This window comes from Sapajus apella, unplaced genomic scaffold (assembly GCF_009761245.1).
Source record: "Sapajus apella isolate SASKATOON/1434 unplaced genomic scaffold, GSC_monkey_1.0 scaffold6, whole genome shotgun sequence".
In the NCBI taxonomy this organism is placed as follows: Eukaryota; Metazoa; Chordata; class Mammalia; order Primates; family Cebidae; genus Sapajus; species Sapajus apella.
In genome coordinates, this window is record NW_022436946.1 from 17,381,298 (window position 1) to 17,401,087 (window position 19,790).

At 36.2% G+C, this 19,790-nt stretch overlaps 1 protein-coding gene across 1 annotated transcript; it reads left to right on the forward strand.

The window, feature by feature from the left end:
* The first annotated feature begins 12,431 nt into the window (after positions 1 to 12,431).
* On the forward strand, positions 12,432 to 19,547 carry LOC116549021 (trace amine-associated receptor 2). Its single transcript, XM_032274450.1, has 2 exons — positions 12,432 to 12,479; positions 18,552 to 19,547. The coding sequence occupies exon 2, from the start codon at positions 18,627 to 18,629 to the stop codon at positions 19,545 to 19,547; it is 921 nt and encodes a 306-aa protein (XP_032130341.1). The 5' UTR covers positions 12,432 to 12,479; positions 18,552 to 18,626.
* The last annotated feature ends 243 nt before the right edge of the window (positions 19,548 to 19,790 follow it).

Here is a 19,790-nt window from a genome sequence, read left to right on the forward strand (position 1 = left end):
TCCATCATGATCAACACAAAAGAGCAGATGTGTTAATGATGCCCTATGGTCTCTATTTACTCTGAAGTTTGGCAAATAAGAGTGAAATGAGAGAGATGCTGTTTATAGGAGTCTCTTTGGACTGGGGGCTCAACAAAGTGTCAAACCGTAAATGAACTGAGGTAGGCATTGGTAAATAGCCAATCAACACATTTAATTACTTCTATAAGCAATCCTCCCTAGACTACTTTTAACAACCAGAGAGTTTGTAAATAGTGATCTCAATCTCATATGCTTGAAACGTATTGATAACTCTGAGCCTAAATGACTTAAAGTTTTCATCTTGTCTGCATCTTTTCCTAAGCGTGAGACATTATAGAAAGTTTTGGGATCAAGGAAAAACACACATATCGTCAACTGGTCTTCCTTCCATGGTTTATATTACTAGGGACAATAAAATAAAACACAACAAAATAAATAAAACACCACAGCACAATACGTTTTACAACCATATTAGACTAGAGGTGGAGTTACCACAATGCTACATTAGAACACGTGCAGCCAGGTCACAAGTTAGCGCTATGTAAAAAAATAAAATAAAATGCAAAATGCCAATCATTACCAGGGTAATTGAATCATTTGAATTGTCTTCTTCATCACTCCTATTACCACCGTCAAATAGGACAACAAACGAAAGAAACCAGATCATTACTTATGACATACGTAGAAATCCATTGGCCTGAGTTTTTCTCAGACACTTGTTAAGACTGGATGCTTAGCAATGTTCTACAGTAGAAAGTGATTTAGTAAACCTCTTTAAATTTCAATTTTCTCATTTCTAGAGAAATATGAGTAACATTTATATTATTATTTAATGCATAACTTTCAAGGTTCAAATAATACACAACTTTCAGGGTTCTTATAAAGAGGTATTCATTAATTAAATTATTTATTCCTGTAACAAGTATTTTTTATGCATGTATTAAATGCCTATAGATGTGTTAGCTAGATGCTAAGAGTTCAGGTGTGAACAAGACCAGTATCTTCTCCAACCCTCTAGAATTTCCAAGGGAATTAAATGAAGTTTTTATTTACACAAAATGGAAATTATTTTTATCACTTTTTTTCAGTCATTTATGATAACCTTTGCTAAATGAAGTGAGATATTTGTCATGTGTTTGAATAATATACAGCATATAGTTCATAGCACATGATCAATAAATTTGATTTGCTATTATTATTTACAATTCACTTTGACCTTGTACAGAGATAGAATTAAAACCTATCTCCCTAACTGCCAATTCTGAGCCCAGATCACATCATTATATGTCATCTTATATCATTATATATTATAGGAAACTCTGAAACTTACCGTTGTGATCATACTGTTACTGGCATCTAGTTTCCTTCTCTGTCTGTCTAACTCACATAAAATGTACTGGTGTTTTTTCCTGTCAATTGGTCTTCTCCTTTGCAGTAGGTGTCCAAGATTTCACATGTGCTGAACTAAACCACATCATCTCATTACTCACCCTCTCTTCCCATGTTTTCTATTGAATGACACCACTCTTCTTGGAATTGCTCAAGCTGAAAGCATGGGAGTAATCCTTGACTCCTTCTTCTCCTTACTCCCCACCCACCAGTCAAGGGTGGGCAACGAACCTTCATGCAAGTCTTAACTTTCCCTTCCGTGGACTCTGGATTAATTCCCAAACTGCTTTTCATTCCTCAAGTCTTGATCCCTCTAGTTCATTCTCCCCACAGTAGCCACTGATTCATCTAAAACCTAAATCTGACTACGTCTTTCTGCTGTTGAACATCCATAAATGGTTGTGTATTACTTTCTGTGTTACACTATAATGTCCACATTTTTCGGCTGGCATGAAAGATTCTCTGTCATTTGTCTCACCTAGTTTTTTCTCTGTATCTCCTGCCCCTTTCTTACCAGTGTATTATATTTCAACCATATCCAGTTACCTAAATTTCCTGAAAACTCCATGCCTTTTCAGAATTCCTAGACTAGGCCATTCTATTCCTATTGTTCAGAATGTTCTTTACCAAATGATTTACTTACTTGTTCTTGAGGCTCTACCTTGAGTGAAATTGTTTTCTGAAGCTTTCTTGTTATCATCCCACTCAGGTTGGGGAGGTTGTAGCCTTCACTGGTACCAGAGGCAATTTAAGTGTAGTTTTGTTATTGTACATAACATACTGCATGGTGATTATTTCTCTTTACAAAAAAGTAGTTTCTAAAAAATAGTTTTTAAAATAAATAGATTAAAATATGTCACAGAAAAATATAAAATATGAATATTAAATATGAAACCTACAATGAGTGTCCTTGCAGCCTATGCTCAGTTTAGGAAAAATCATGTTACCTTTTAAAAATTTTTCTTATTGATTTTTAGGTCTGCATATTCCTGATGTTATCTCATTGACAATTATATTTGGGACAAATATCTTTACCAACCAGTAGCTTATTTTTTCAGTCATTTATTATGACCTTTGATAAACATTATTTCTTCATCCTACTGAGGTCAAATTTATCATTTTTTTCTTAATTTTTTTTTTTTTACTTAAGTAATCCTTTCCTACCATGAGATATAAGGAAATTTTTCTATATTGTCTTCTAAGAGTTTTATGGTTATACCTTTCACATTTAGGTTTTTAACTTACCTTAATTCTGGAATTGATTATTGTGTATGATTTGAAATAGGGTCTAATTTTCTTTATTATTTCTGTGTAACTAATTGTCCTAACACTATTTATTGAAAAGTCTAACCTTTCCCCTTTAACCAGTTGTTGGTTCTATAATAAATTAAATTTGCTAAATTAAAAAATCCAGAAGAAATGGATAAATTCCTGGACACATACACCCTCCCAAGACTAAACCAATAAGAAGTCAAATCCCTGAAAAGACCAACAGCAAGTTCTGAAGTTGAGGCAGCAATTAATAGCCTACCAACAAATAAAAGCCCAGGACCAGATGAATTCACAGCCAAATTCTATCAGAGGTACAAAGAGGAGCTGGTACCGTTCCTTCTGAAACTATTCCAAATAATAGAAAGAGAGTAAATCCTCCCTCACTCATTTTATCAGGCCAGCATCATCCTGATGCAAAAATCTAGTAAAGACAAAACAAAAAAAGAAAATTTTAGGCCAATCTCCATGATAAATATTGATGAGAAAATCCTCAGTAAAATACTGGACAAATTGAATCCAGCAGCTCATCAAAAAGCTTGTCCGCCACAATCAAGTCGGCTTCATCCCTGGGATGCAAGGCTGGTTCAGCATATCAATAAACATAATCCATCGGAAAAACAGAACTAATGACAAAACCACAAGATTATCTCAATAGATGCAGAAAAGGCCTTTGACAAAATTCAACAACCCTTCATGCTTAAAACTCTCAATAAACTAGGTATTGATGGAATGAATGCATCTCAAAATAATAAGAGGTATTTATGACAAACCCACAGCCAATGTCATGCTGAATGTGCAAAAACTGGAAGCATTCCCTTTGAAAACCAGCACAAGACAAGGATGCCCTGTCTTGCCACTCCTATTGCACATAGTATTGGAAGTTCTGGCCAGGGTTTACTCTTTGGAGGGTGTATGTGTCCAGGAATTTATCCATTTCTTCTGGATTTTCCAATTTAGCAAATTTAATTTATTATAGAACTAATAACTGGTTAAAGGGGAAGGTTACACTTTTCAATAAATAGTGTTAGGACAATTAGCTATACAGAAATAATAAAGGAAATAAAGAAATAATAAAAGAATTTATCTTACACCATAAACAATAATCAATTCCAGAATTAAAGTAAGTTAAAAACCTAAATGTGAAATGCATAACTATGGCCAAGTCTCTGTTTGCAGATGGTATGATTGTATGTTTACAAAGCCACATTGTCTGGGCCCAAAATCTCCTTAAGCTGATAAGCAACTTTGGGAAAGTCTCAGGATACAAAATCAATGTGCAAAAATCACAAGAATTCCTATACACCAATTATAGACAAATAGTCAAATCATGAGTGAACTCCCAATCACAATTGCTACAAAGAGAATAAAATACCTAGGAATACAATTAACAAGGGATGTGAAGGACGTCTTCAAGAAGAACTACAAACCACTGCTGAAAGAAATAAGAGAGGACACAAACAAATGGAAAACCATTTCATGCTCATGGACAGGAAGAATCAATATCGTGAAAATGGCCATACTGCCCAAAGTAATTTATGGATTCAATGCTATTCCCATCAAACTACCATTGACTTTCTTCACAGAATTGGAAAAAACTACTTTAAATTTCATGTGGAACCAAAAAAGAGTCCACATAGCCAAGACAATCCTAAGCAAAAAGACCAAACCTGAAGGCACCATGTTACCTGACTTCAAACTATACTGCAAGGCTACAGTAACAAAAGCAGCATGACACTGGTACCAAAACAGAGATACAGACCAATGGAACAGAACAGAGGCCTCAGAAATAACACCACACATCAACAACCATCTTATTTTTGACAAACCTGACAAAAAGAAGCAAGGGGGAAAGGATTCTCTATGTAATAAATGGTGTTGGGAAAACTGGCTAGCCATATGCAGGAAGCTCAAACTCAATCCTTTCCTTACACCTTATACAAAAATTAATTCCTGGTGGGTTAAAGATTTAAACATAAGACCTAAAATCATAAAAACCCGAGAAGAAAACCTAGGCAATACCATTCAGGACATAGGCATGGGCAAAGACTTCATGACTAAAACACCAAAAGCAATGGCAACAAAAGCCAAAATTGACAAAAGAGATCTGATTAAATTAAAGACCTTCTGCACAGCAAAAGAAACTATCAATAGAGTGAACCAGCAACCAACAGAATGAAAAAAAACATTTTCCATCCACACATCTGACAAAGGGCTAATATCAAAATCTACAAAGAGCTTAAACAAATTTACAAAAACCCAATCCAAACCAAACCAAAACAAAACAAAACCAACAACCCCATCAAAAAGTGGGCAAATGATATGAATAGACATTTTTCAAAAGAAGACATTTATGTGGCCAACAGACATATGAAGAAAATGCTCATCATCACTGGTCATTAGAGAAATGCAAATCAAAACTACAATGAGATGCCATCTCATGCCAGTTAGAATGGCGTTCATTAAAAAGTCAGGAAACAACAGATGCTGGGGTGGATGTGGAGAAATAAGAATGCTTTTACACTGTTGGTGGGAGTGTAAATTAATTCAACCATCGTGGAGGACAGTGTGGCAATTCCTCAAGAATCTACAAGTAGAAACACCATTTGACCCAGGAATCCCATTACCAGGTATATACCCAAAGGATTATAAATCACTCTACTATAAAGACACATACACATGTATGTTTATTGCAGCACTGTTCACAATAGCAAAGATTAGAACCAGCACAAATGCCCATCAATGATAGACTTGGTAAAGAAAATGTGGCACATATACACCATGGAATACTATGCAGCCATAAAAAAGGATGAGTTCATGTCCTTTGCGGGGACATCGATGAAACTGGAAACCATCATTCTCAACAAACTAACACAAGAACAGCAAATCAAACACCGCATGTTCTCACTCATAGGTGGGAGTTGAATGATGAGAACTCATGGGCACAGGGAGGGGAACATCACACACTGTGGCCTGTTGGGGAGTGGGGGACCAGGGGAGGGTTAGCATGAGGAGAAGTACCTAATATGGATGATGTGTTGATGGGTGCAGCAAACCACCATGGAACGTATATACCTGTGTAACAAACCTGCATGTTCTGCACATGTACTCAGAACTTAAAGTATAATTTAAAAATTAATTAATTAATTAATTAAATTTCCATACACAGACTTGTGTGTAGACTTATCATGTTACCAACTTCTTTGTTGGTAATATAATTTATTAACTTATAATTTGTAATTAATATAATTTATTATACACATGTGTGGGAGGGGTGTTTAGGTTCTTTAAAGGATCCATTTATCAATTTATTTATTGTTTTACAAAAACCCCTAATTTAAGTCTAGAAATGAGGTTAAGAAAAATTTCTTCACTCTATTTTCTCTTCTTTTTCACTTTTGTTTATTTCTTCATCTGAAGAATTTAGCTTTATGTAAACTTTTGTAATTCCTTATAAATTCTGGGGACAACTTGTCAAATAGTATACAACACACGTACATCCTTTGAGATTTTGATAGAGAGTCCATTAAATCTCTAGACTAGTTTGGGAAAATTAACATCTTTACCACAATGATTCTTTTAATCTTTCTTTAGGTCTTTGTTTATGTCTTTTAATAAAATTTTAAAATTTTTCCATAAAGGACTGGCACATCTACTTTTAAAGGTACTTTTTCTATTTTTGATTATGTTGTAAAAATAAATTTTTTTACAAATTACAATTTTGAGTTATTTCTTGTTGCTAGACAGAAAAACAATATATTTCTGTATTTTAAGTTTTTTTAAAACTTTTGTTTTAGGTTTGAGGATACATGTGAAGGTTTGTTATATGTATTTTAAGATTTTTAACTGTCAATCCTGCTAATCTCTCTTATTAACTCTAAAAGTGTATGTGCATACTTGGATATTTTATACAGACATTTATATCATTTGTCAATCATAATAATTTGTTTTCATTTTTCTAATTTTTCTACATTTTCCTCCAGCCTCACTACACTGGTTAGGGGCTCCAGCAAAAGGAAGAAATTGAAATGGCTTTAGAGCAAGCTTGTTCAACCTGCAGCCCAGGACATCTTTGAACGTGGCCCAACACAAATTTGTAAACTTTCTTAAAACATTATGAGGTTTTTTTGAAAAAAAATTTTTTAGCTCATCAGCTGTCATTAGTGTTAGCGTATTTTATGTGTGGCCCAAGACAATTCTCCTTCTTCCAGTATGGCCCAGGGAAGCCAAAAGATTTGGACACCCCGGCTTTAGAGGGTTCTCTAGCCTTGTTTCTCACCTTCAAGGAATAATTTTAATGTTTCATCATTACATAAGATAGTTGCTAAAAAGATTTTAATTTGTTTTTATAGATACCCTTAATCAGGTTAAGAAAATTATGTTTTCCTACTTTGCTAAGAGGGTTTTTAAAAATCATAAACAGGTTTGAATTTTGTCATGTGTCTGTTGAAATAAGTAAATGATTGTTCTCTCTTAATTTGATATTATGATAAAATACTTTAAGTAATGTCTTTATGTCAAATAATCAAACTATGCTTATGTCCCTAAGGTAGACCAATGTAAGTATAATTTATCTTCTTTTTTCAAGTAACTCAGAACTCTATCACTGTTGCATCTAAGTTTATGAGTAAGATTAAACTTAAATTTTTCTGTCTTGTAGATTCTTGCCAGAATTTGTTTCTAGTTTATGCTGTAATCATAAAATCAATTGGCAAATTAACTATTCTTGGTGTCCTGAATAGTTTGTGTAAGATGGGACTTATTTGGTTCTTGAATATTTAGTAGAGCTTACCATTGAAATCATAGGAACATGACATGGAGTTTTCTTCATAGGAATACTTAAAGCTACTAATTCCTTTGTAATGGTCAAGGACTACTTACAGGAGTTTCTGCTTTAACATAATGTGCAGGCACCTGAAAAACTAACGTCCTTAATATTGTGCACAAAGAATAATAGGGTTGATGGAAAATAGGATTAATGGCAGATCACCCAAACACCGTGTCTCTCAGAGACACAATGCAATCAAATTAGAACTCTTGATTAAGAAGCTCACTTGAAACCTCACAACTGCATGGAAACTGAACAACCTGCTCCTGAATGACTACTGGGTAAATAACAAAATAAAGGCAAAAATAAATAAGTTCTTTGAAGCCAATGAAAACCAAGACACAACGTACCACAATCTCTGAGACACAGCTAAAGCAGTGGTTAAAGGGAAATTTATAGCACTAAATGCCCACAGGAGACAGCGAGAAAGATCTAAAATTGACATCCTAACATCACAATTAAAAGAACTAGAGAAGCAAGAGCAAACAAATTTAAAGGCTAGCAGAAGACAAGAAATAACTAAGATAAGCAGGACTGACAGAGATAGAGACATGAAAAACCCTTCAAAAAATCAATAAATCCAGGAGTTTGTTTTTCAAAAGAATTTAAAAAATAGACTGCTAGCCAAACTAATAAAGAAGAAAAAAGAGAAAAATAAAATAGACACAATAAAAAATGATAAATGAGATGTCACCACTGATCTCGCAGAAATACAAACTACCATCAGAGAATACTGGAAACACCTCTGTGCAAATAAGCTAGAAAATCTAGAAGAAATGGATAGATTCCTGGACACAACTCCCAAGACTAAACCAGGAAGAGATCTATCCCCTGAGTAGACCAATAACAAGTTCTGAAATTAAGGCAGTAATTAATAGCCTACCAACTAAGAAAAGCCCAGGACCAGAAAGATTCACAGCCAAATTCTACCAGAGGTAAAAATAGGAACTGGTACCATTCCTTCTGAAACTATTCCAAGCAACACAAAAAGAGGGAATCCTCCCCAACTCATTTTATGAGACCAACATCATCCTAATACCAAAACCAGGCAGAGATGCAACTGAAAAAAAAAACTTCAGGCCAATACCCATGATGAACATCAACGCAAAAATCTTCAATAAAATACTGGCAAACAGAATGCAATGGCAAGTCAAAAAGCTTATTCATCATGATCAAGTAGGCTTCATCCTGGGGATGCAAGGCTGGCTCAACATACACAAGTCTATAAATGTAATCCATCACATAAACAGAACCAAAGACAAAAATCACATGATTATCTCAACAGATGCAGAAAAGGCCTTCAACAAAATCAACAGCCCTTCATGCTAAAAACTCTCAATAAACTAGGCATCAATGGTACGTATCACAAAATAATAAAAGCTATTTTATTATGACAAACCCACAGCCAATATCATACTGAAAGGGCAAAAACTAGAAGAATTCCCTTTGAAATCTGGCACAAGAGTGCCCTCTCTCACCACTCCTATTCAATATAGTATTGGAAGTTCTAGCCAGAGCATTAAGGGAAGAGAAAGAAATAAAGGGTATTCAAATAGGAAGAGAGGAAGTCAAATTGTCTCTATTTGCAGATGACATGATTGTATATTTAGAAGACCCCATCATCTCAGCCCAAAATCTCCTGAAACTGATAAGCAACTTCAGTAAAGTCTCAGGATACAAAATCAATGTGCAGAAATCACAAGCATTTCTATTCACCAATAACAGACAAACAGAGAGCTAAATCAAAAGTGAACTCCCATTAACAATTGCTACAAAGAGAATAACATACCTAGAAATACAACTAACAAAGGATGTAAAGAACCTCTTCAAGGAGAACTACAGACTACTGCTCAATGAAATAAAAGAAGACACAAACAGATGGAAAAATATTCCATGCTCATGGTTGGGAAGAATCAACATCATGAAAATGGCCATACTGCCCAAAGTAATTTACAGATTCAACGTTATCCCCATCAAGCTACCAATGACCTTCTTCACAGAACTGGAAAAAAACACTTCAAACTCCATATGGAATCAAAAGAGAGCCCACATAGCCAAAGCAATACTAAGCAAAAAGAACAGGAGGCATCACGCTGCCTGACTTCAAATTATACTACAAGGTCACAGTAATCAAAACTGCACGGTACCAAAACAGAGACAAAGACCAATGGAACAGAACAGAGGCCTCAGAAGCAACACCACACATCTACAATCATCTGATCTTTGACAAACCTGAGAAAAACAAGCAATGGGGAAAGGATTCCCTGTTTAATAAATGGTGTTGGGAAAGCTGGCTAGCCATGTGCAGAAAGCAGAAACTAGACCCCTTCCTGACACCTTACACTAAAATTAACTCCAGATGGATTAAAGATTTAAACATAAGACCTAACACCATAAAAACCCTAGAAGAAAACCTAGGCAAAACCATTCAGCACATAGGCATACACAAGAACTTCATGGCTAAAACACCAAAAGCAATGGCAACAAAAGCCAAAATAGACAAATGGGATCCAATTAAACTCCAGAGCTTCTGTACAGCAAAGGAAACTATCATTAGAGTGAACGGGCAACCAACAGAATGGGAAAAACTTTTTGCAATCTACCCATCTGACAAAGGGCTAATATCCAGAATCTACAAAGAGCTAAAACAGATTTACAAGAAAAAAACAAACAAATGCATTCAAAAGTGGGCAAAGGATATGAACACATACTTTACAAAAGGAGACATTGATGATGCTAACAAACATATGAAAAAATGCTCATCATCACTGGTCATTACAGAAATGCAAATCAAAACCTCATTGAGATACCATCTCAAGCCAGTTAGAATGGCGATCACTAAAAATTCTGGAGACAATAGATGCTGGGGAGGATGTGGAGAAATAGGAATGCTTTCACACTGTTGGTGGGAGTGTAAATTAATTCAACCATTGTGGAAGACAGTGTGGCGATTCCTCAAGGACCTAGAAATAGAAATACAATTTGATTCAGCAACTCCATTATTGGGTATATATCCAAAGAATTATAAATTGTTCTATTTAAAAACACATGCACACATATGTTCACTGTGGCACTCTTTACAATAGCAAAGACTTGGAACCAACCCAATGCCCATCATTGATAGACTGGATAAAGAAAATGCAGCACATATATACCATGGAATACTATGCAGCCATAAAAAATTATGAGTTCGTGTCCTTCATAGTGACATGGTTGAATCCAAACCATCATTATCAACAAACTGACACAAGAACAGAAAACCAAACACCCTATGTTATCACACATAGGTGGGTGTTGAACAATTAAAACATATGGACAAAGGGAGGGGAGCATCACACACTGCAGTCAATTGGAGGGAGCTAAGGGAGGGACAGTGGGGGTAGGGTGGGGAGGGATAACAAGGGGAGAAATACCAGATATAGGTGATGGGGGGATGAAGGCAGCAAACCACCTTGCCATGTATGTACCTATGCAACAATCCTGCATGATCTGCACATGTACCCCGGAACCTACATTGCAATAAAAAAAAAACCTTTTCGTAATATTCAAATTAATTAGCACGTTCCCCATTTCACTCGGGGGCTTGTCCTTAGGTTATATTCTCTGGGCAATGAATCCAAAGACTCAGTTTTCCCAGGCTGCCAGCAGGTGTCACTGTTGAAAATAGGTGGTCACCCTGTGTGATGTCATTCCTACTGCCATGATGTGGAGACACCAGGTTATTGGGGGAAGCTGTGGCTTCTAAGGGCTTAGACAAAACCAAGAGGAATGAGCTGGTACTCGTTACATTTGCATTGCCACAGAGCTGTTATTCTTAATCTTGTGCTCAGAACTGGAAACACTGGGTCTGAAGACTTTTCTTAGGCTCAGCTGTATGCTGCTTCCAGGCTTTGATTTTGACTTTTCATCCCTGGTTCTCCTTCTGCCATCTGTCATGGTCTGTCTTGAGCTAAATTTTTTAATTTTTTGTAGAGATGAGGTCTCACTGTGTTGCCCAGGCTGGTTTTGAACTACTGGGCTTGACAAGCCTTATTCCCTTTGCTCCACATAAGTTCCTTTGAGTGTTAAAAATGCACATGAAGTTCTAACCTTCCTCTGCTATTTGTCTCCCATCCACAGAATTAAAAGAGAATACTTAAGTAATTCTTTACAGAACCCAGAAAGTTTGTCCAAAATGACTTTGGTCTCTCCCAGAAGAGATAGAAGTTGCTGGAAACTTTTTAGTAGCAATGTCTTTTGCTATTTCTACCCTTTTGGCTAATATATATAAAGATTTCTTTAGAAATATACATATACATGATCTTATCTCATTCATACCATACATCATTATTTTATCTCATCTCATTCATAATATAACTATGAATATGCTTTGAGATGAAAAGAGATATTTTTTGTTGTTTCTCTTTCTCTACTTCAAGAAGAGCTACTAGCCAGGCATGATGGGGCATGCACCTGTAGTCCCAGCTACTCGGAAGGCTGAGATTGGAGTATTGCTTGAGCTCGGAAGTTCAGTGCTGTAGTGAGCTATGATCATGCCACTGCATTGCTGCTTGGGTGTCAGAGCAAGACTTTGTCTCTTAAAAAAAAAAAAAAAAAAAGAAGTAGAACTACTAAGTGAGGTTCAGCCAGGACTAGCTATGTGTTTTCATGAGGCCCAGTACAAAATGAAAATGTAGAGCCCCTTGTTAGAAAGTTATTAAGAATTTCAAGAGGTCACATAAGAGCATTAAATTAAGCATGGCTTCTTCAAAGTTCAGCTCCCTGTATGACTGCACAATCTGCATGCCTATGCAGTGGTCCTAGGCAGAGCCGACCGAGATCACACAGAGCACTCTAACTTTTATCCACGAAGGACCTGGGTTTCTTCTAATGACCAGGGTTATATTTAATCTACATCTGGGGTATCTTGCCTCCCAAGGCTGTTCCATCACAGCAACATGAACTTTCACATTTCAAAAGGAAAGACAAAAAGGTAGCCTTTAAACACATGAGTAGCTTTAAACCAGTGGCATCTGAGAAGATTTTGGCATAATCACATGAATTATTTACAAAGATAATAATTATGCTCAATTTCTTCAGATCTAAGAGGATTAATGAGATATGTACTTTTAATCACATTTATGCAAAGGAAAAAGAGGAAGGCAAAGGAAAGGCCTCAGTGACTAGCATTTGAGACAAAATATACACTGACTGTCTCAGATCTTTCTGAAATGATGAAGGACACATATCTTATTTTTTTCTGCTTGAATCAGAGATCCCATCCATGTGTGGTTGAGATCAGTCTCCTTAGGACCCTCCATAACTCAAGGGCTCAGATTTGTTTTCACAGCCTTTATGTAATAGCAGACCTAGAGCCTTAAATGATGTAGGTGATAAAAACTTAGGTAAGCGGAGACTCCTGGGAGGATGAAGGAGTGATTTAAGCTCATTGAGCTGTTAAACTTTTGAACAACAAGAATTTTGTTTTTGTTTCTGTTTTTTTTCTCTTTCAGATTCAGTCCCCTTAAGACTAATTGTTAAGTTATAAATCAGCACAATTCACATAGTTTGAGTCTTCTCGTTCCATATAAACATTCAGAATATTTAGAGAAGAAGCAAAGAAAAAAGTTCCTCCAGTAAAGACTTAACAATGGAATCTTCTGCAGTACGACAGGTATGTGGAAGATGTAGGATATGGAACAAAGATCTGTGTTTTCTCTTCCTTGAGGTTTTCTTAAGAAATAAATTGCCACCCTAATAATGCAGTAGATTGCTGGTGCATTGGGTCTTCCTTTTTGAATTTTGGTCATGTTTACAGGGAATGTTTAGGCATGTGGAAGATTGAAGAAGGTGCAGGACTTAATATGAATTTGTAATAAAAGGCAGTCATTTTAATATGTGAATGAAATAACATGCTGCCTTCTGGCAGAGTAACATGTTTACTGGGAAGAATATTTAGAATCCTGGAAAATGTTACCTCCTTATAAGTGGCTGAACAAATTATTTATCACTGTCAAGTATTTAAACTGTCTTACGTATTAAGTATTAAGATAGTTACCTGGCCTTTTCCTTACAATCCCATTTCCTTTCTTTCTTAGGAGAAATCTTTTCTAGTCAAATGTGTCCTTGAATGTGGTGATTATTAGCAACAAGGAAGGAAAAAGGGAAGGAAGGAAAGAGGGAGGGAAAGTAACTTTTGATAGTGTGCTACGTATCAGGCATTATGCTAAGGTTATTCATAAGGCTATTCATATTATATGTTACACTATTCACTTAATATGTTGAGTCATTGACATTAAATATTTGATAGAAATCGAACAATGGGAAGAAATCAATAGTTTGGGTAAGGGCAAAATAATTCAAGGAAATGAGAAGTAATGATTACCTGGCGGAAAGACATAGTGAAGTCCATTAAGTCTTAAAAGTAGCTACTAAAGCAGAGGAATATTTATTTACTAATGAAGCATTAATCAAATGTAAAGACGAGGCAAAATTAAAAGCCATCACATTAGAAATATCAGAAAATTATTCTTCCTCCTCCCTACCCCTAAAAAAAGAAAAAAAAATAATAATAAAAAATTAGAAAAAATAGAAAATTCTTTATTATTGTGGTCATGATCTTGCAGTTTGATCACTTTCTCAGGCAATATAGAAAACACTTTTATTTTAACAATTTAGTAGAATAAAGTTTATGCTTTATTCATAAGCGGAATGGGCAAATGATTCATTATATTACAAACCTTCATTTTTTTATGTCTGAGCTTCTTTTAGAAACTTAACAGTAATGGCAAAAAGATCTGACTTTCCATTTAACTCTATCACAATCCATCCATGTATCTGAGGATGCTTACATTAACAGGTTTAAAAAAAACAGAAAAAGTGACCCTTGAAAACTATAGCCTTTAAAATACTACTTTTGCATTTAGCTTTCCATAGATATGAAAGATATGGTTCTTGAAAGGTTTAAGCTGATTATAGATGTCACATGCAAGAACTATGTCAAATAAATTATGGGGGCCGTAATATTTAAATGGAATTAAAATTATTATTTGATGAATTCATCAAATAATCATCTGATATACCTCTCTATACTTTGTGGCATGCATATGAGGAATTTATGTGTGAATGTAGATATTATATTATTTGTTTCAAAGAACTTCAGTAATAAGATAATTGTGTAATTAAAGTTTCTGACTGTTAAAAGGAAAATTAGTCAAGCCCTGCAGTCTATGATTTTAGACTTAGAAGGATTCAGCATGATTTTAACAACAGTGGATGGCAAGATGATTAACAACATCAAAGTCATTAAGCCAGGAACACAAAGAAATTTGCGAACCATTGAATCTTAAAATGTACTGTAGTCGGAACAGGAAACCAAACACCATAGGTTCTCATTCATAAGTGGGAGTTGAACAAGGAGAACACATGGACACAGGGAGGGGAACATCACACACCAGGGCCTGTCGAGGGGGGGGGAGGGGGGTAGTGGGAGGCAAGGGGAGGAAGAACATTAGGACAAATACCTAATGTATGCAGGCCTTAAAGCCTAGATGATGGGTTGATGGGTGCAGCAAACCATGATGGCACATGTATACCTATGTAACAAACCTGTATGTTCTGTACATGTATCTTAGAACTTAAAGTAAAAGAAAGAAAATGCTATTGTGAAAATGCCTTTAGCACAAGAATGTTGTATGTGTGTTAAAAGGACATTATTTATTACTTGTTATTTCTTTTAGCTTCACTTTGTAAAAAGTAAAGTGATTTAAAAATAAACCAAAAAAATTTGCTTTGGATCTCCTATGCTTTTAAATGAGCATGCTGAAGGTGATCAGAAATCCTTTTTTCTTTTTGATAATACTGCATTTTCTCTCAGTATTTTCTTCTATGGTGATGCCTAACTGGTCAGTAGGTGGGTAACAAAAAAAGGACAAGTATCTAAAAGATGTAGTACCGAGAGAGGAAAATCTCTCACTTCTCTCTTTTTTTTCCTCTCTCTGTTTTCTTTTCTTCTCTTTCCTTTTTTTCTGTGACAATGTTAGGAAGAGGAAAATGCTATATGTATGTATTAGAAACCCTTACTTTTTAATGTGACTTTTTAAAATTTTTATTTTCATGTTTTTAAACTTTTGTTTTAAGCTGGGGGGTTACATGTGAAGGTTTGTTACATAGGTAAACTCCTGTTATGAGGGTTTGTTGTACAGATGATTTCATCACCCAGGTATTAAGCTCAGTACCCAGTAGTTATCTGTTCTGCTCCTCTCCCTCCTCCTGCCCTCCCCCACCAAGTAGACCCCAGTGTCCGTCCTTTCCTTCTTTGTGTTCATAAGTTCTCATCGTTTAGCTTCCACATATAAGTGACAGCATGCAGTATTTGGTTAGAAACCCCAATTTTAGCTGCTAAAAATGAATATAGTTAAAGAAATGGTTGTACACATTTTAGAAAGATCTGGATAAAACTGTTCTGATGAAACCCTTTCATGAATAAGTCAGCTGTCTCTGTTAACAGCATTTAGGATGTGGGCAGAGATCTCAGATGCATTTTGGTAGTGTTTCTATTTTGTGGTATGCAGTCAGTCACCTAGGTAAGAGGTATGAAGACCTTTGGTTCTATTGCTCAAATATGTCCCGTCACATATCAGGCGATTCGTTCTCTGCAAGTGGGGATGCGGCCGGCAAGGAGAAAGAATAAGGAGGAGAAAACTGCCTTGGACTCACCACTTGGCATTGTTTGGAGAAAGCTTTTAATTTCAAATCTGTACTCACTCTCTTTTAGCTCACTTGATTAATTAAAAAAATCATTACCCAAATTTAAGAACAAAGTGGGAAATCTCTTTTGACTAATGTTAGCCAAGAACACTTTTCCTATTGAGGAACGATAATGAAACTAGAAAGGCTGTCTTCTCTCATTCTATTCTCCGCCCCCCACCGCCATCTTTTCTCTGCTGTGTTTTAGGGGTCCCTGAGAATTCCTTTTAGGAGGTCTCAAAACACATACAGCTGTATGTATTTTCTTTATTCTACGTTCCATGTAGAACAGGACTTTTCTCTTCTGTTCAAATTCTTCTCACCCATTGAGACCCAGATCAAAAGTCATATCCTCGCTGCAATATTCCTGTGTAGCCCAACCTGAAACTATCTTGTCCATTTTTGATCTTTGATTGTACGTTTTGCCTGGATCTGGTTTTGGTCAGGTAATCACCACTATTGCTTTCATCTGCAATGCAGAATCATTTAGGTTTTTTTTTTTTTTTTTTGAGGCAGAGTCTCACTCTGCTCCCAGGCTGGAGTGCAGTGGCACAATCTCGGCTCACTGCAACCTCCGCCTCTCGGGTTCAAGCAATTCTCCAGCCTCGGCTTCCCGAGTAGCTGATACTACAGGCACTCACCACCACATTCAGCTAATTTTTGTGTTTTTAGTAGAGACAAGGTTTCACCATCTTGGCCAGGCTGATCTTGAACTCCTGACCTTGTGATCCGCCTGCCTTGGCCTCCCAAAGTGCTGGGATTACAGGCATGAGCCACCATGCTTGGCCAGAATCATTTAGGTTTTAAGTGTTGATGGGCTTTGTTTCTTTAGCTGCATTGTAGAATCTCTGCTGCCAGGGTTTATCTTCATGCTTTCTTCTTCCATTCCTTGTATCTTGCATATTGCGGGCATTCAAGAAAAAATATCTTGTTCTATTTGTGATGTGCTCTTATAAGGGTTGAGAATTTATTGATTTATCTGTTGGTAACTGATAAGTCTGATAAGCATGAGGTCACTGAAGGCCAAAGGCATTTCTGCAATATTGAGTTATGCTTTGCATATAGGCAGCTCTTTTTTTCTTAACTTACCTTTTAAAAAGAAAGTAATTCTAATTTATGAACATGTTACATTTCAAAAATATATTAAAGAATAACATGCAGATTTTAATATGCAAAATGAGCATTCTGGGCCAACTCAAGGAGGGCATATGCTTAATTTTCTTGTAGTGGAGATGGCTTGCTTTCTAAAAGCTCTCTAGCCCCCTGCTCATTTTGTGGCCTGCACGTCGAAAGTTGTCAGGCTGCCATTGCACAGGGCTCTGAGAAGGTGCACTTTGCTTGTCACAAGGAACTGAGGGTTTGTCCAGCTTTGGCAGCTTTGGTCTCCGCCCACCCCTGACTTAGTTAGCTGCTCTGGCTGATGTGATGCTTGTTGAGACTTCACGATTTGCTGAAGAGATTGACTCTACCAGATAATTAGGGGTCATTAAATGATTCTTCCCCCTTAAAACAACATTGGCATGAATAAAACAAACAAAGCACAGTGAAAATAATAGAACACATGAATGAAACTATTTTCAAATAATAACCTCCTGATCTCACATATAATAGACCACAATCAAATCAAATCTGATTATATATTTCCAACTCCTTGGAGGAAGAAGTGCATGTGTTGTCTGATAAATATCTATTCTTCCCACACGCAGGAAGATGAATGAGAGTTAGCTCAATCATCTTTTTTTTCTTCTTTTAAATTTCAAAGCCTGGCATAAAGTAAGAGTTTCCTAAATGTTGGTAGTATAGAAGAAAGTATGGAGTAAATAATGTTGTTTCTTTTAAATTGAGATGAAGTCTCACTCTGTCTCCCAAGCTGGAGTACAGTGGCAAGATCTTGGCTCACTGCAACCTCCACCTCCCGGGTTCCAGTGATTCTCCTGCGTCAGCCTGCTGATCATCCTGGCTAATTTTTGTATTTTTAGTAGAGATGGGGTTTCACCATGTTGGCCAGGCTGGTCTCAAATTCATGACCTTAGGTGATCCATCTGCCTCGGCCTCCCAAAGTTCTGGGATTATAGCATGAGCCACTGTGCCTGGCTAATAACAATCTTTTAAGCCAATTAGGTCAGAATTCTAAAAAATTACAAATAAAGGTTAAAATAAATGAATGGGAAAGATCATGAGAAATATTGCAGCATAAATTATCTTCCTGGATTCTTCTCAGCTTTTCTTGAGTTTTTCTATGAACGCATGTATAAAACATAGAATATTTTATTTATATTCTGACAAAATTCCACCTGCTCTTTTTTTTTTTTTGAAGGAAACATTCGATTGCTCTGAATATGGAAATAGATCTTGCCCAGAAAATGAAAGGTCTCTGGGTGTCCGAGTGGCTATGTATTCATTTATGGCAGGAGCCATATTCATCACAATATTTGGCAATCTTGCCATGATAATTTCCATTTCCTACTTCAGGCAGCTTCACACACCAACAAACTTCCTAATCCTCTCCATGGCCATCACCGATTTCCTCCTGGGATTCACCATCATGCCATATAGTATGATCAGATCGGTGGAGAACTGCTGGTATTTTGGGCTTACATTTTGCAAGATTCATTATAGTTTTGACCTGATGCTTAGCATAGCATCCATTTTCCATCTCTGCTCAGTGGCCATTGATAGATTTTATGCTATCTGTTACCCATTACGCTATTCCACCAAAATAACTATTCCAGTCATTAAAAGATTGCTACTTCTCTGCTGGTCGGTCCCTGGAGCATTTGCCTTTGGGGTGGTCTTCTCAGAGTCCTATGCAGATGGAATAGAGGGCTATGATATCTTGGTTGCTTGCTCCAATTCCTGCCCAGTGATGTTCAACAAGCTATGGGGGACCACCTTGTTTATGGCAGGTTTCTTCACTCCTGGGTCTATGATGGTGGGGATTTATGGCAAAATTTTTGCAGTATCCAGGAAATATGCTCACGCTATCAATAACTTGCCAGGAAATCAAAATAATCAAGTGAAGAAAGACAAAAAAGCTGCCAAAACTTTAGGAATAGTGATGGGTGTTTTCTTATTATGTTGGTTTCCTTGTTTCTTCACAATTTTATTGGATCCCTTTCTGAACTTCTCTACTCCTGTAGTTTTGTTTGATGCCTTGACATGGTTTGGCTATTTTAACTCCACATGTAATCCCTTAATATATGGCTTCTTCTATCCCTGGTTTCGCAGAGCACTGAAGTACATTTTGCTAGGTAAAATTTTCAGCTCACGTTTCCATAATACAAATTTGTGTATACAGAAAGAAAGTGAGTAGATTTATTCTGCATGAGTAAATTGAAGCAAAAAGACTAGAACTTAGAAGAATGAAGTTGTTTAAAATGTGCGTTTGTGTGCATGTGTGTATTATTTTAGCTATCATAGAAAGTTCTTGGTTTCTAAGATAAGATAAAAAAAAAAAAGGAAGCTTCTCTTTGAGCCAAAAATCCCTCCAATAGTTTTCAGAAATCTTTACACACCCATTACTTCCTGGTAGAGAGAAAACAAAAAAAAATCAGAA

What these genes read in the sequence shown, in the direction of transcription:
- LOC116549021 (XM_032274450.1), top strand. Translation starts at nt 18,627, where the DNA reads ATGTATTCATTTATGGCAGGAGCCATATTCATCACAATATTTGGCAAT.